At 36.5% G+C, this 13,013-nt stretch overlaps 2 protein-coding genes across 5 annotated transcripts in view; both read left to right on the forward strand.

The window, feature by feature from the left end:
- Window positions 1–19: 19 nt before the first annotated feature.
- amfra (autocrine motility factor receptor a) lies at window positions 20–10,980 on the forward strand. 4 transcript variants are annotated; one of them, XM_056740081.1, is made up of 14 exons: window positions 20–33; window positions 496–915; window positions 997–1,089; window positions 3,746–3,910; window positions 4,167–4,319; window positions 4,433–4,473; window positions 4,558–4,690; window positions 6,100–6,233; window positions 6,429–6,539; window positions 7,052–7,242; window positions 7,390–7,493; window positions 7,583–7,717; window positions 8,525–8,712; window positions 8,792–10,980. In XM_056740081.1, exons 2-14 carry the CDS (start codon window positions 670–672, stop codon window positions 8,961–8,963), a joined length of 1,866 nt encoding a protein of 621 aa, XP_056596059.1. In that variant the 5' UTR covers window positions 20–33; window positions 496–669; the 3' UTR covers window positions 8,964–10,980. The 4 variants fall into 4 exon arrangements, with proteins under 4 accessions (XP_056596059.1, XP_056596057.1, XP_056596056.1 ...); XM_056740079.1 differs by lacking the exon at window positions 20–33 and adding an exon at window positions 40–272; XM_056740080.1 differs by lacking the exon at window positions 20–33 and adding an exon at window positions 60–168.
- A 1,287-nt stretch (window positions 10,981–12,267) lies between these two features.
- The window catches only part of LOC130413781 (ankyrin repeat domain-containing protein SOWAHB), a 99,152-nt gene continuing 98,406 nt past the window's right edge, over window positions 12,268–13,013 (forward strand). Inside the window, exon 1 of the mRNA XM_056739200.1 lies at window positions 12,268–12,515. Coding sequence (XP_056595178.1) covers window positions 12,384–12,515 — 132 coding nt within the window. The 5' untranslated portion in view covers window positions 12,268–12,383. The remainder of the gene's footprint in view (window positions 12,516–13,013) is intronic.

Consider the following 13,013-nt stretch of genomic DNA (forward strand, 5'->3'; position numbering starts at 1 on the left):
GCGGCGTACTTACGTCAGAGTCGCCGGAAACAGGTATGAGATACGAACCTGCCAGAAACAGCGCGAGAAACAGTGCTAATCATGTTATAAAACCTGTTTTATTTACAAATTACACGTGTCAGAGCGATCGTCGAGTGTCAGCGGACGTATAAAATTTCTGTCTCAACAGTTTAGTAAACTATCATTATATGTCGTGTTTTATAATGTAGCTGAAGAAGATTAGCTCGTATGCTAATATTGTGAGACAATCGAAGGTTTCGGAACAATAAAAGGTTTATTTTATGCATGACAAGCATATACTATCTTGTGCGATAATCATATTTAAAAGTTTATAACGTTTTCAAGCATTCTTTGCCTTCCTTCAGATGTTTGTCACAGTGTTTGTTCGTGTTGACAGATAGGGCACGTAACTTAACACAACATCGCAATGATTGTATTACGTATCTTCTGACATTTATCTTTTTTTAAATATTACATCACATTTTCTTCTTTTAGTCCTAGTCCTGAGATGAATTCACTGTTAGAAGGAGTTGAATATTGATTTGAAGGACTGTCATATTTAAAGGACATCTGCCTTTATTTGGATTCATAAGAAGCTGGTGGATTAGAAGAGGATTGGCCGAGCTGAACGTGATTCCATTTGGACATATAACTTGAGAAGCAGCCAGGATGCCTCTGCTGTTTCTGGAGCGCTTCCCTTGGCCCAGCTTACAGACATACACAGCTCTGAGCTCAGTTCTGCTTGCTGGGACCATCTTAAGTGCCTACAGCACTGTCAGAGACTCGCAGTACAACACTGCCCTGACTGAGGACCCGCAAAGTGAATCACATCATGAGGAGATCAAGCTGGGAAATCTTGGAAACCTGGCCACCAATGTGCTACTCTATCTCATCACAGACACTATGTTTGTCTGGGTATGTAAACAAACCTGCAAATGAACACATTTGTCGAGGTTTGATTGTAAGTTGATTGTGTGTCATGTTACTGTCGCACAGGTGATGGTCAACACTGCGTGCTGCATCCTCATGTTGATAGCTAAAGTGATCCAGTGCATTGTGTTTGGACCATTGAGAGTCAGCGAGAAACAGGTGAGATTCTTTTGATAATGTCTCAGATGAAAATGTTAAATGCTTTGTTATTTGTAAAAGATTTTGGATCAACGCTTCTGTTAAATGAATAAATGTACATCTAAATTACGCAACTGTTTTTGCTACTGTGCCTACTAGGCTAATTTTGTATAATGCATATATTTACTTGATGTTATGCAAGGTTGATTGAAAGTAGAAACAGAGTAAATAAAAGAGGTAGTTGTTTAAATAAGGCAAGAAATAGCTTGAATAAAGTTGTTTGTACATAAAAGGTTTAGGTTTGTAAATTTCCTGGAATTTTAAAAGTAGAACAGTTTTCCATAGAAATGAATGGGAATAAACCGAACATTCTCGAAATTGCAGGTCAGCCAATAACAGCACACTGAAATGTAGTTCAATATAAGAATTTCTTGCAGCATAATCTTGGTCAAAACAACCAGATTAAATGCAAGTTCCGTTTAATTTCTTCTCTGTGCATTCCTCGATCACATGCAATAAGCACACTACTGACTGCAGGGCTATTGAAGCCACACCCCTGCATGCTCTGTGCTTTCCTCCACAACATGCACAGATCAAGGACTTCATCCAGTATTTGATGAGCTGAGGTGGAAACAATAAAATATTATACTCAAATACTAGTTCTACTACTATTGTACTTGAGTACAAGTAAAATTACCAGTCAAAACATCGACTCAAGTAAAAGTAAAAAGTAGCTTGTTTAAAATTTACTCGAAGTAAAAGTGGGAGGGGGACCTCTCCTGTTTTGTGCAACACAAACAATACTCATACTGCCAAATTTTTATATATTAAAATGGGTTTCAAATGCAGTAGGGAAACAACGTATAAATGGTTCCATTTAGGGTTCCACGTTTGTACGGAATGAGAGTTACAGTTGTAACCCGGTCGTTACCATGGCAACATTTTGCTGTTAATTGCAGTGATCAAGAAACATGAATCCCAAGAATGTAATCCGTTTGATACGTATCTGCTGTTTTTGGCCAAAGACTGGTTAAGTGTGACAATTTGATCTATTATACAGACAGAGATTCTGTTATGTTTATGTTTAGATATTTTTAAAAGCTTCCAATTTGTTGTTCAGTCTTTTCTTATGAAGCTGCATATACATTATATAGTTAATAAAGTGAACAGTTGCGCGTAGCGTTTTTTTGCCTTATTAAATGTGTCGATGGGGAGGTTTATTTTGGGCTTGTCAATGTTTGCTGTTCTTTTTAACAATATATGATCTGGCAACACGGTCCTTTTTACAGCAGAGCTGGTGAGGCTTTTCAAAACGCATGAAATAGCAAGCATATTTTCATGTGACTTTCTTGACCTGCGCTTACAGAAGAGACAGACATATGATGCACGTTTAAATACGTCATTAAGCAGAAGTTGTTCAGTTCGGCTAAATACACACTGCGTAAATGTGGTGCCGATACATTAGTGAACCGTGCATCTAGAAAACAGGATTAACCAATTGAAATATAGCATTGTGCACCAATATCGTTTTGACTTTTAGGTAACTGTCCAAACTTCTTATTAGTTACCAATGCAACAAGGGTACAAACATTTTTTAAACAAATATGATTTTTCTTACCTCTACATTCTTGCACATCAGGATTTTTATAAGATGCTAGTTTGCATCGCCTCCATAATACTGTCTTGAAGATGAAATGGTTGGTTAAATATGGCCAGGGCAGGGTTTACTACATTGTCTTCAGCAGTCAGAGTGCGGTGAGGTTTCAGTCTTAGGACAGGTGCACTACCGAAGTCTAACTTCTCCATACAATCAATTTTTTTTTGTTTATTAGGAATGTGTCCTACAGCTAATTTGACATTTGTGCTTTAAACAAAAGTTTTGCACATGTTTAATCCTGTTAATCCCCTACGTTGGAGGGCTTGTTAAAAACAACCAAGATATATATATTTTTAATTTTCAAATTGTTATCCTACCTTGCAGTGACACTTTTTGCATAGTAAGAACTCTTTTACTTAAAAAAAGGTCATTTAGATTTGATGTTGATTTTGTTGTCTTTAGTGGTTGGCGGATATGTTTTTTAATTAATTGATTTGATCCAAATATCTAGACAGCAGGGTACAATGGGGAATTTTATAACAGCTTAAAACTTGAATAAGCCAATCAGAACCAAGGACCAGAACTGACCGTTTTATAATACAATACATAATATACAGCCTGAAAAGACTGGTTTTTGTTTCATTCTGCGAAACACTGACAATATTTTTACCAAATTTCAAACATTGTTTCTGTTTGCAGTAAATGGAAGCTGGAGAAACAGCTGAAAATAACAGAAAAGATGCTCTGTGTTTTTTCAGACCTCAAATACTGCAAAGAACTCAACAGTGTTATATCTATAATAACAGTATAATATCTCAACATGTATTCAGGAAAGGTTCAAAAAATTTTTTTTTTATAATCTCAAAGACTTTTTATCAAAGTTTTTATGTGTTGTGTCATGCTGTAAGTGTTTCACATTGTTGTTGGATGACTTTGTGTCACTCCTGACAGGTTTGATTTGGCTGAAATACAACAATACACAATACATCTAGAAATGCTTATTTGAAATGAAAATGTGTACATAAAAAGGCCCGATCTGTTTTTCTTTACCCTGTGATGTTTTGTCATATGCTTGAGCAGCATCTGAAAGACAAGTTCTGGAACTTCATCTTCTACAAGTTCATCTTCATCTTTGGTGTGCTGAATGTGCAGCGGGTGGATGAGGTGGTGCTCTGGTGTCTGTGGTTCTCCATGCTCATCTTCCTCCATCTGATGGTGCAGCTCTGTAAAGACCGCTTTGAATATGTAAGCAAACTCAATATTCACCACATAAACTGGATGGAATCCTTATGGCTTTATCTTTAAGACAACTGGAGATGTTTTTTTGTTTTTTTAAAAGTCAGTTTATGTTGTGATTTACAATTCACATGAAATCATCCAATACACAGACCTTGATATCAAGGTATCGCTATAAAGATGTGTAGCTTGAATGAACTGTACAATACTTAAGATAACAGTGTCTGCCCAATGCATAATTGTAAATATGTATTCTTTCTCTCAGCTGTCATTTTCCCCCACCACACCGATGGGGAGTCACGTACGTGTCTTGGCTCTGCTGGTGTCTATTCTCATGTGCTGTGGTGGTATAGCAGTACTCTGCGGTCTTGTCGGGCATCTTCATGGGATGCACACAGTGGCTTTTATGGCAGCTGAGGTAGAAACGTCTCTTTTCTTATCCTTCTATGATGTTTGTGTGAAATAAGAAAATACTATAGCAAACCAGTAAAGCATTATTGTTAACCCCAAACCTTGTTTTCTGCTGTGCAGTGTTTGCTGGTGACAGTACGCACAGGCCATGTTATCATAAGGTCTGTTGGGTTTTCAGTTTTGTCGTCTTTTCTCAGCGCGTGTTGTCAGACATGTAAATCGAAAGGTGTTGATCTGTTTTACAGGTATTCCATTCACCTGTGGGACCTGAACCATCAGGGCACCTGGGAAAACAAGAGCTCATATATCTATTACACTGACTTTATCATGGAGTTGGCCATTCTCTGTCTGGATCTGATGCATCACATCCACATGCTGGTGAGAGAATTAAAACAAATCTTGTCCATGCATGAATGGGAAAAATGCAAGATTTAGCTTTTACCTGTAAGGATTGGTAATAAGGTACGTGTTTTTGTATCTGATCCAACACAGAATTGTAATGTAAATCACAGAAACTACATACTGCTGGAAACATTGCATTTTTACTTGAAATTTTGCTATTCTTAAAGGTGCTGTGTGTGATATTTAGGAGGATCTAGTGACAAAAATGCCTTTTTCAGAATTAATATCAAGTATCATTTGTGTCTTAAGTAGCACAGGAACATTTTTAGTAAAAGACAAAAATACATTGCATCACGCCGGATCTAGAACATAAAGATCGATAACTTTGTGTTGTTTTGGCAAATCAGCTAATCAGACCTCCGCTTGCACTTCTGCGTGTCACACACACATGCTCATGCGCGCGGGTTAACTGCAATTGAGATATCAAGTATTGATTTCTATAGAGTCTAAATCATTTTCAAACGTTTTCACAGCTTATATCACAGAGTTGAGTCATAAACATGGCTACTAACTATGATTTAAAAAAAGAGCTCAAAAAGGTGATCACTTTTCTTTTTTTAGGGCTCATTTATGCTAACGTACTTCGACTGATCTCATTACTGTGTTGTGGATGTGACTTGTGCCATATCATCACCATTAATAACTATGAAACTAATGATTAAATTACTAGAGCATAAAATAGTTTAGTAGAGTACAAAATTAATCATAGATCTGGTCAATTTATTTTATACAAAATGCCACCCTTGATGGGCCAAAAAGTGTGAGCCTTATTTGTTTTCTTTTTAAAAAGTAGGATTTGTATTATTATGAATTTGGTATGTTAAGCTATGTTTTTACCATCAAAGTTTAAGAAACGCCTGTCTGAGATGCTCAAAAAGGTTATGTTACTAGTTAGTTTCAAGGGAAATAATGTTTTGTTTGACAAATAACCCTGTGTATGTGTCTACTATCGCAACCCCACAAAAAGAAAGTTCAGGCTCAGGATTTTTTTTGTTTCAACCCCTGTTGTATGGCTCAAAATGATTGATTTTTCTTTCATGCCAAAAATCTTTAGGATATTAAGTAAAGATCATGTTCTATGCAGATATTTTGTAAATTTACTACCTTAAATATATAAACACATTTGTTTTGAGTGGACGGTCTGCCAATTTTCTCAATATTTAGATTTTTTTTAGAGTTTTAAACGGTTGTTTCTCAACCAGATATTGTCATATTATAACAACTCATACATCAATAGAAAGCTTATTTATTCATTTTAAGGATTATGTAAACAGCTCAATTTCAAATAATTTACCCTTAATACTGGTTTTGTTGTCCAGGGGTCACATTTAATGTATTCTTGTCTCTCTCTCTCTCTCTCTCTCTCTCTCTCTCTCTCTATTTAGCTCTTTGGTAACATCTGGTTGTCCATGGCCAGTCTGGTGATCTTCATGCAGCTGCGTTATCTCTTCCATGAGTTCCAGAGGAGAATTCGCCGCCATAAGAACTACTTGCGTGTTATTGACAATATGGAGTCAAGGTGAGTAGCCAATTGCCTTTCCTTTTTTTTTTACATTTAATGATTGATACATAAATGTTGAGGTTGTGAACTGAATTAATGTGAAGAATTTATCAAAAAAATACAATGGCTTTTCTACATGGGAATTATGAGTGGAATGGAAACAATACATTTTGGTGGTGTGAACATTCAGTGAAATGCACTCTTAATGTGCAGGTTTGCCGTGGCAACGCCCGATGAGCTGGTGGCCAATAATGATGACTGTGCCATCTGCTGGGATTCAATGACTACAGCACGCAAGCTTCCCTGTGGACACCTGTTTCACAAGTAAGCAAAAATATAGCCACAGTCAGTACTGGTAGTTTTCTAAAATTCTTCGAAGTATATTCAGTATCATAGCTTTCCTGTAGCTCAGTGGTAAGCATCGCGTTAACATAAATCAGCATTGTGGGTTGGATCCCAGGGGATTGCATATACCTATGTATAGGATAATGCAATGTAAGTCGCTTTGGATAAAAGCGTCTGCCAAATGCGTAAATGTTACTTAATCCTGAAGCGACACTGATTTTATTTTTAGTCATGCTACAAAACATGCAGCCAAAGAAAACAAATTGTTAGCCTGATTTATTATGTATTATGTATATTACGTGTCATTTGTTGGATTCTGGTGTACAACTTGTACAGAAATGTTTACTTTGTAAATGTGTACAAGAAATGTCTGTCATACTGCCATGTTGGTGGGAACTGCACCCAAGTTTTCACCTAATGTTGCACCTGTGTATATGGTTGAGTGACAATAAAAGGGATTTGATTTTATTTTTATACCTTTTTACATCCAGTTCCTGTCTGCGATCTTGGCTCGAGCAAGACACTTCCTGTCCCACATGCCGTATGTCACTGAACATCAATGAAGGCACAAGGGAGAGGGGGGAGGGCCAGAGAGAGCCGCTGGACGAGAACATGGCCGCTGGGCCGGGAGTGGATGCCCGACAGCATCTCAACCAACACAACCACTTCTTTCACTTTGATGGTGAGATCTGTTTACATATATCGATTCAAATCCCCTGGCAATTTGTTTAAACTGTGCTGATAACGTCACGAGCCGGTTGCCATGTATAAATGTGTCGTTGTGCTCTGACCCCGTTACATTTGGTATGTGTGTCCCCTTTACCCTTAGGGTCCCGCATTGCCAGCTGGCTGCCCAGTTTCTCTGTGGAGGTCATGCACACCACTAACATCCTGGGCATCGTGCATGCTAACAACTCGCAGCTCAACGCCATGGTGAGTCTGACGGGTTACACTCGACAGGTTTACAATAAGTGTGGTCTGATCTTCACAAGACTCAAGTTAGTTTTTTGTGGCTTTCACAGGCCCATCAGATCCAGGAGATGTTTCCACAGGTCCCTTATCACTTAATCCTGCAGGATTTACAGCTAACACGCTCTGTGGAAGTCACCACCGATAACATTCTGGAGGGAAGGATACAGGTGCCTTTTCCAACACAGGTGAGCACCTCTACCAACAAAACTGCAAGAGAACATAAACTGGCTTTTTAATGCGTTTAAAGGTGAAGTGTCAAGTCTATATGTATATTAAACAAGGATAGAAGACAGTATTAAAGAATAGCAATGTGAGTATAAAAATGTTTCAGTATAAAACATTTGTATGCGAGTATAAAAATGTTTCAGTCAAATGTTTTCATTGGATTTAACTCATTCGCCGCCAGCCCATTTAAAAAAAAAAGTTGCCAGCCTACGCCAGAGTTTTAGACATTTTTACCCATCTTTAATGGCTCACAGTACATTTTCTGTAAAGAATATATGGACAAACAATATGTCCAATGAAAGAACAGAGTCTCAGCTTTTAAACAATATAAACTGTATTCTTCTATCTTCATTTGTTCGTTTTTTTATCACTCCTTAGATGTGGGTAGGTTTCTTCAAAAATGCATCATTTTGATTAAACAGCTGGAATAATTAGTGTTTTTAGTCAAAGATTCCGCCCAGATTACACTCGGAACAATCATTAAAAAACGCTAAAACATTCACGTTCTAGGTTCTGAGATTCTGTACTTTTTCCCAGTGGTTTGTAATAGCGCGACCTGCTATAAAACGATACAAACACTGATTGCCGTAATAACTCGTCTTTGGCTGGGAAGTGTTTTTTTTAAAATGACGAGATAACTCGTCAATGGCGGTGAAATTGTTAATTATTTTAATAAAAATTTTACTTTCTCAAATTATGGAAAAGTAAGGATACGTGAAAAAAGCTTCTGTTTAAAACATGTTCAGTTTACGTGATATCTCTTGCAGCCTGTGGAGCGCTCAACCATACAAGTAAACCCTGCACATGAAGAGTCAGAGGGTCCCGGCAGCAGTTCAGAGGTCATTGCTGAGGCAGAAGACTTCGAGGTACGGGGCAGCCGCTTTTCCAAATCTGCAGATGAGAGGCAAAGGATGCTGCTGCAGAGAAAGGAGGAGTTACTCCACAGAGCTCGCAGGTGAGCTTCCCCATCTGCACTCCGACTCAGAGCTGAACAACCTGCATTGCCTTACTCCAAATTTGGTTCTCTCCATCAGGCGTTATTTAAACAAGAAGCCTGATGAAGAAGATCTCTCCTTTGCTGTCGAACATGAGGAGGTACAAGATTTTGTAGAGGATGAAGACTCTGACTCGATGATCCTGAGGCGCAGGAGGCTGGCGGCTGCAGCAGAGAGACGCATGCAGAGGCAGTCAGACCCACCTCTGTGAGAGGAGCTCCACTCATATGCATGTTTCCAGCAACGCCCACCTCTGATCCTGCCCGGGGAGAAATCATTGAATAGGAAGTAGCCTTCCTTATTCCACCCATTTTAAGGCGAGCAAAAACATGCATGATGCGCCTGTGCTGTGATACAGCGGTGCCCTATTACCAAAATAAAAAGAAACTAGACATCATTTTTGCCCATATGTACAACATATTTTTTCATAATAAAAATAACTAGGCGTTGTCTCATAACGGTGACTTAGAATGAAGGTGATACTTGATATCTGAGTCATAAAATGTTAAGTATTTGTTGACAGCTGCTTATGTATTTTGGACAGCATTAACATTTCTGAGATAGATTTGATTTTTTGAAATGCTGCATTTAATGTTTCTTTCGACCCGTTTAGTTCACATGTTTAATTTTAGAATGATATTTTTTTTGTAAAATCGACAATTTGGAGTATTTTGAGTACTCAATTTTGGAACTGGCTTGGATTAGAGATTAGGCAGTGAACATTGGGCTCTGTGTGAGAGTTTTGTTGTTTGTTGCTTTGGCCATGAATTATTTTTTTGCTGGTTAGTGTTTGGATCAGCCTGTAGTTGACTTATAAAACTATGGACACAATATTGAGAGTTTAAGCTCTTATAATGCCACCATGGCATTTAGAGCCTGAAGATAGTTTTAAAAGAAAATTGGCGTAGATCGCGTTAGTTGGTTTCTGCTGGCATTGTTTTGAATCACGTGATGTGTCTATAGTCATATGGTGATGTTTTTCTCGCCATGACAGTGTGGTCTTTAAACTGTCGACTCGATGTGTTGCTCTTTATTTTGTGCACGGGGTGTCATTCATAAAACACGAGCAGAATTCATTTTTGCCCTCAAAATCCTTAATCGTAAATTACTTTTCTTTTTCTCACAATTTGCCAGTGTGGTAGAATTTTATTTAAGATCCAAACTATTTATGTAAACACATTTTAGTATCATACAATTTTGCATACTGTATGTAGTTTTAAGTTGATTTTTTTTTTGTGTGTATTTTTAATGGTAAATGACATTTGAAAAAAAAACAAATTGGCCACGTTTAAATCATTTTAAACTATTTTGACATTGTGTTTAATTGAATGCATTGGCAGTTTTATGACAAATTGGTCTACCTCGTGTTTCATATATAAGATCCTATGTGAACTCGGAAGCATGTTTTGGACAGTGTATACATAAAAATGGTTATTAGGTCAGTTTTGTAGCATTTTGTTGTCCGCAATTTGGTTCAGTTCTATTAAATGGTTTTAAAGACATGTATTATTCACCGTACTAATGTGCTAATGCCTATAAATGATTGTTTCTTTACTGACCCTTGACATTCAGAAGAACTTGTCTCAAGCTTTTTTTTTAAGTTCATATAAATGTACATGATTTCCTTAAAAAAGCCTTTTGTTAAATCAAGCAGGACCAGAATCACAAGCCAGTCAACATTATTTCTTTGAGAATGACTATGTAGCCTCATTGTGGATTTCAAAAAAAAATCTTTGAAATGTCTCTACTGTTTTACACTGTGAATATAATATTTTCTGCCATTTTATGTGGATTACTTGTTATATTACTGAATCATTGACTGTTAATTATGTCTGTAGCCCAATTTTTCCCAAAGAGCTTTATCATTCTGGTTAATTTTATTCACGACAGGTAGACATTGTGAAACATGTCAAATTGACCGCTGGCCAATATTGAACTTGTATGTTTTGGTTGCACAGATGCATCTTAAACAGTATTTCTTAAACATAATAAATGCAATATTCACTGGATTTATTCAGATGATAATACAGTCGATTGATGTTCATGCTGTTTGTTGAAGTATCAGATTGCTTTTTGTAAACAGTTCATTATTTGTGCCTGAAATTAACAGTGGATTTAATACAAGTTTAATTGATGTAAATAATTTTGTAATTAAGACTGTATAATACATGTTGAAATGACCTTGTACAAAATAAAAGTCACAGCTGCTTTAGAAGCTTTTAAGCATATTTGTCAGATTGTTTTATTTTTGTACATTCCTATGCATCATTTAAAAGTTCCTTTGCACCATTCACTTTGATCATCGTTTTTTTTCTCATTTTTTTCCTAATTTTCTGTTTTGCTTTTTATTGGAATTTTCACTAAACGGAATGCTTAAAATCATTAGTCTTTAAACCCAGTTTTCATTGGTAATGGCTATTTTGAATAAGTGCACTATAGTGCTTGCATAAATATTATGCAAGTATAATATTCTGATCATATTTTGGAGCACAATTGACCAAAATCCAAAGCACATCATCCTAATAAGTACTTTGAATTTTATATATTTATAAGTGATATACTGTATAATATTAACAAATGCTGGGAGTGAAAAATGCTTTATTTTCATTTCTTCCTATTTATGAAACGCATAGTCTTTGTTAACAATTTTTCACTTATAAATAAATTCAGTCAAATGTGCTTGAAAAAATATTATTTTAAAGAAAATAAAAACGAAATTAAACTTGAAATCTAAATGAATTTCTTCTTTTAAATTGACGTTTGCTTAACATTACATAACTTAAAAATAACAAAATAATTATGATGTTAAAAAATAAATGAAATAGTTTGTGTATTGGCACTAGAGGGCGCTATAGATTCATCTATGACCCTCAAACACAATAAATGGCATCTGATAACACAAGATCGCAAGTGACACATATAAAACAAATTATTTGCTCCAAACTAAATTTTCCAATTAGTTATTTATAACTTACTGCCGAATACAAACATTTTAAAAGTAATATTACTTTTATATTTAGATATTAAACCTTGATATTTTGATAGCTATTTTCTGTGATGGTATTTATTTTTAGATACAGTGTATTTCATACACATTTCTATTTTTTACATTCCTTATTTTCTTGTATTTACTGTAAAGCTGCTTAATGCAATGGAAAATTGTGAAAGGCGATATAAAAAATAAATTTGAATAGATTTTTAGTGTTTATGTCATGATAATGTGGCGTCTTCCAAAAATTTTGTTTACTCTTATTTTCCACGACACTAACAGTATAAAGTAAAAACACTCATAGACTCATAAAAACAAAGGAACTTCGCAATGTCATAAAATAACAAATCGGTTTCAAGTCTTATAGAACCTTTAATATCCGTAGAACATTTCTGTTTTACAATTTTTAATATAATAACATCCACAGTAGATTACTTTACATTTTACTTTAATGGTTTACAGATCAAACATTAACGCTGAAAAAATCAAGACTGTGACGTCAGAGGCGTCTGTCATAACGCTTAAGGATATTTGAGTTTGTTTGGTGGGTTGAAATGGTTCCCCTGAGTGCTTTTACCGCAGCAGAAATCAATAGCGACTGCCTGTCACCCTCTCAGCTCGGCGACCGTTCTTCAAACCGCTATGATCATCTTCATCACTGAATCATGTCAGCTTTCCCTCTCTGGTTCCTCTCGCCTTTCCCGCGCCGTGCGGCTGAGATGTAAATCAATAGCAACTTTGATTTCACACCATCTGAAGAACAAACTCACAACGGTAAACCTTTCATTACATCTCAATTTAACATCGTTTGTGGACTGAAATGCTAACTATGAAAGAGTGCCTTTTTCTTTTTAAACTTTCATGACAGATTTTGTAGAGTGAGCTCTGGGCACATGTCATTCTCCATATAATTGTTACATGGAAACTCCAGGCATTAAATTGCTACATATTGTATGGAATGTGTTTACTGATAGCCTCGTGTCCCTCCAAAGTTGTGTGACGTTCTCTGTAAAACACAAATGAATTGTTTGGCAGAAATAATACCGCCCGCTTTCCGACCGGATAAGTTCCGACAGGAACAAAGATCCGAAACGAGGTAAGTTTTCCCTGAACTATTTAGTGACATAAGCGGAAGCCGGTCGATAGCGACGACGTCGAATAACGACAAACCTTCTCGATTCTTATCTGTGGATCCTCGTTTCCTTTCGTCGCTTGCTTTTCTTGCGTCTTAATTCCACCCCTTCAGGATCCGAGGGAAGGGATCGGAAAAGA

Source organism: Triplophysa dalaica, chromosome 24 (assembly GCF_015846415.1).
Source record: "Triplophysa dalaica isolate WHDGS20190420 chromosome 24, ASM1584641v1, whole genome shotgun sequence".
Taxonomy (NCBI): domain Eukaryota; kingdom Metazoa; phylum Chordata; class Actinopteri; order Cypriniformes; family Nemacheilidae; genus Triplophysa; species Triplophysa dalaica.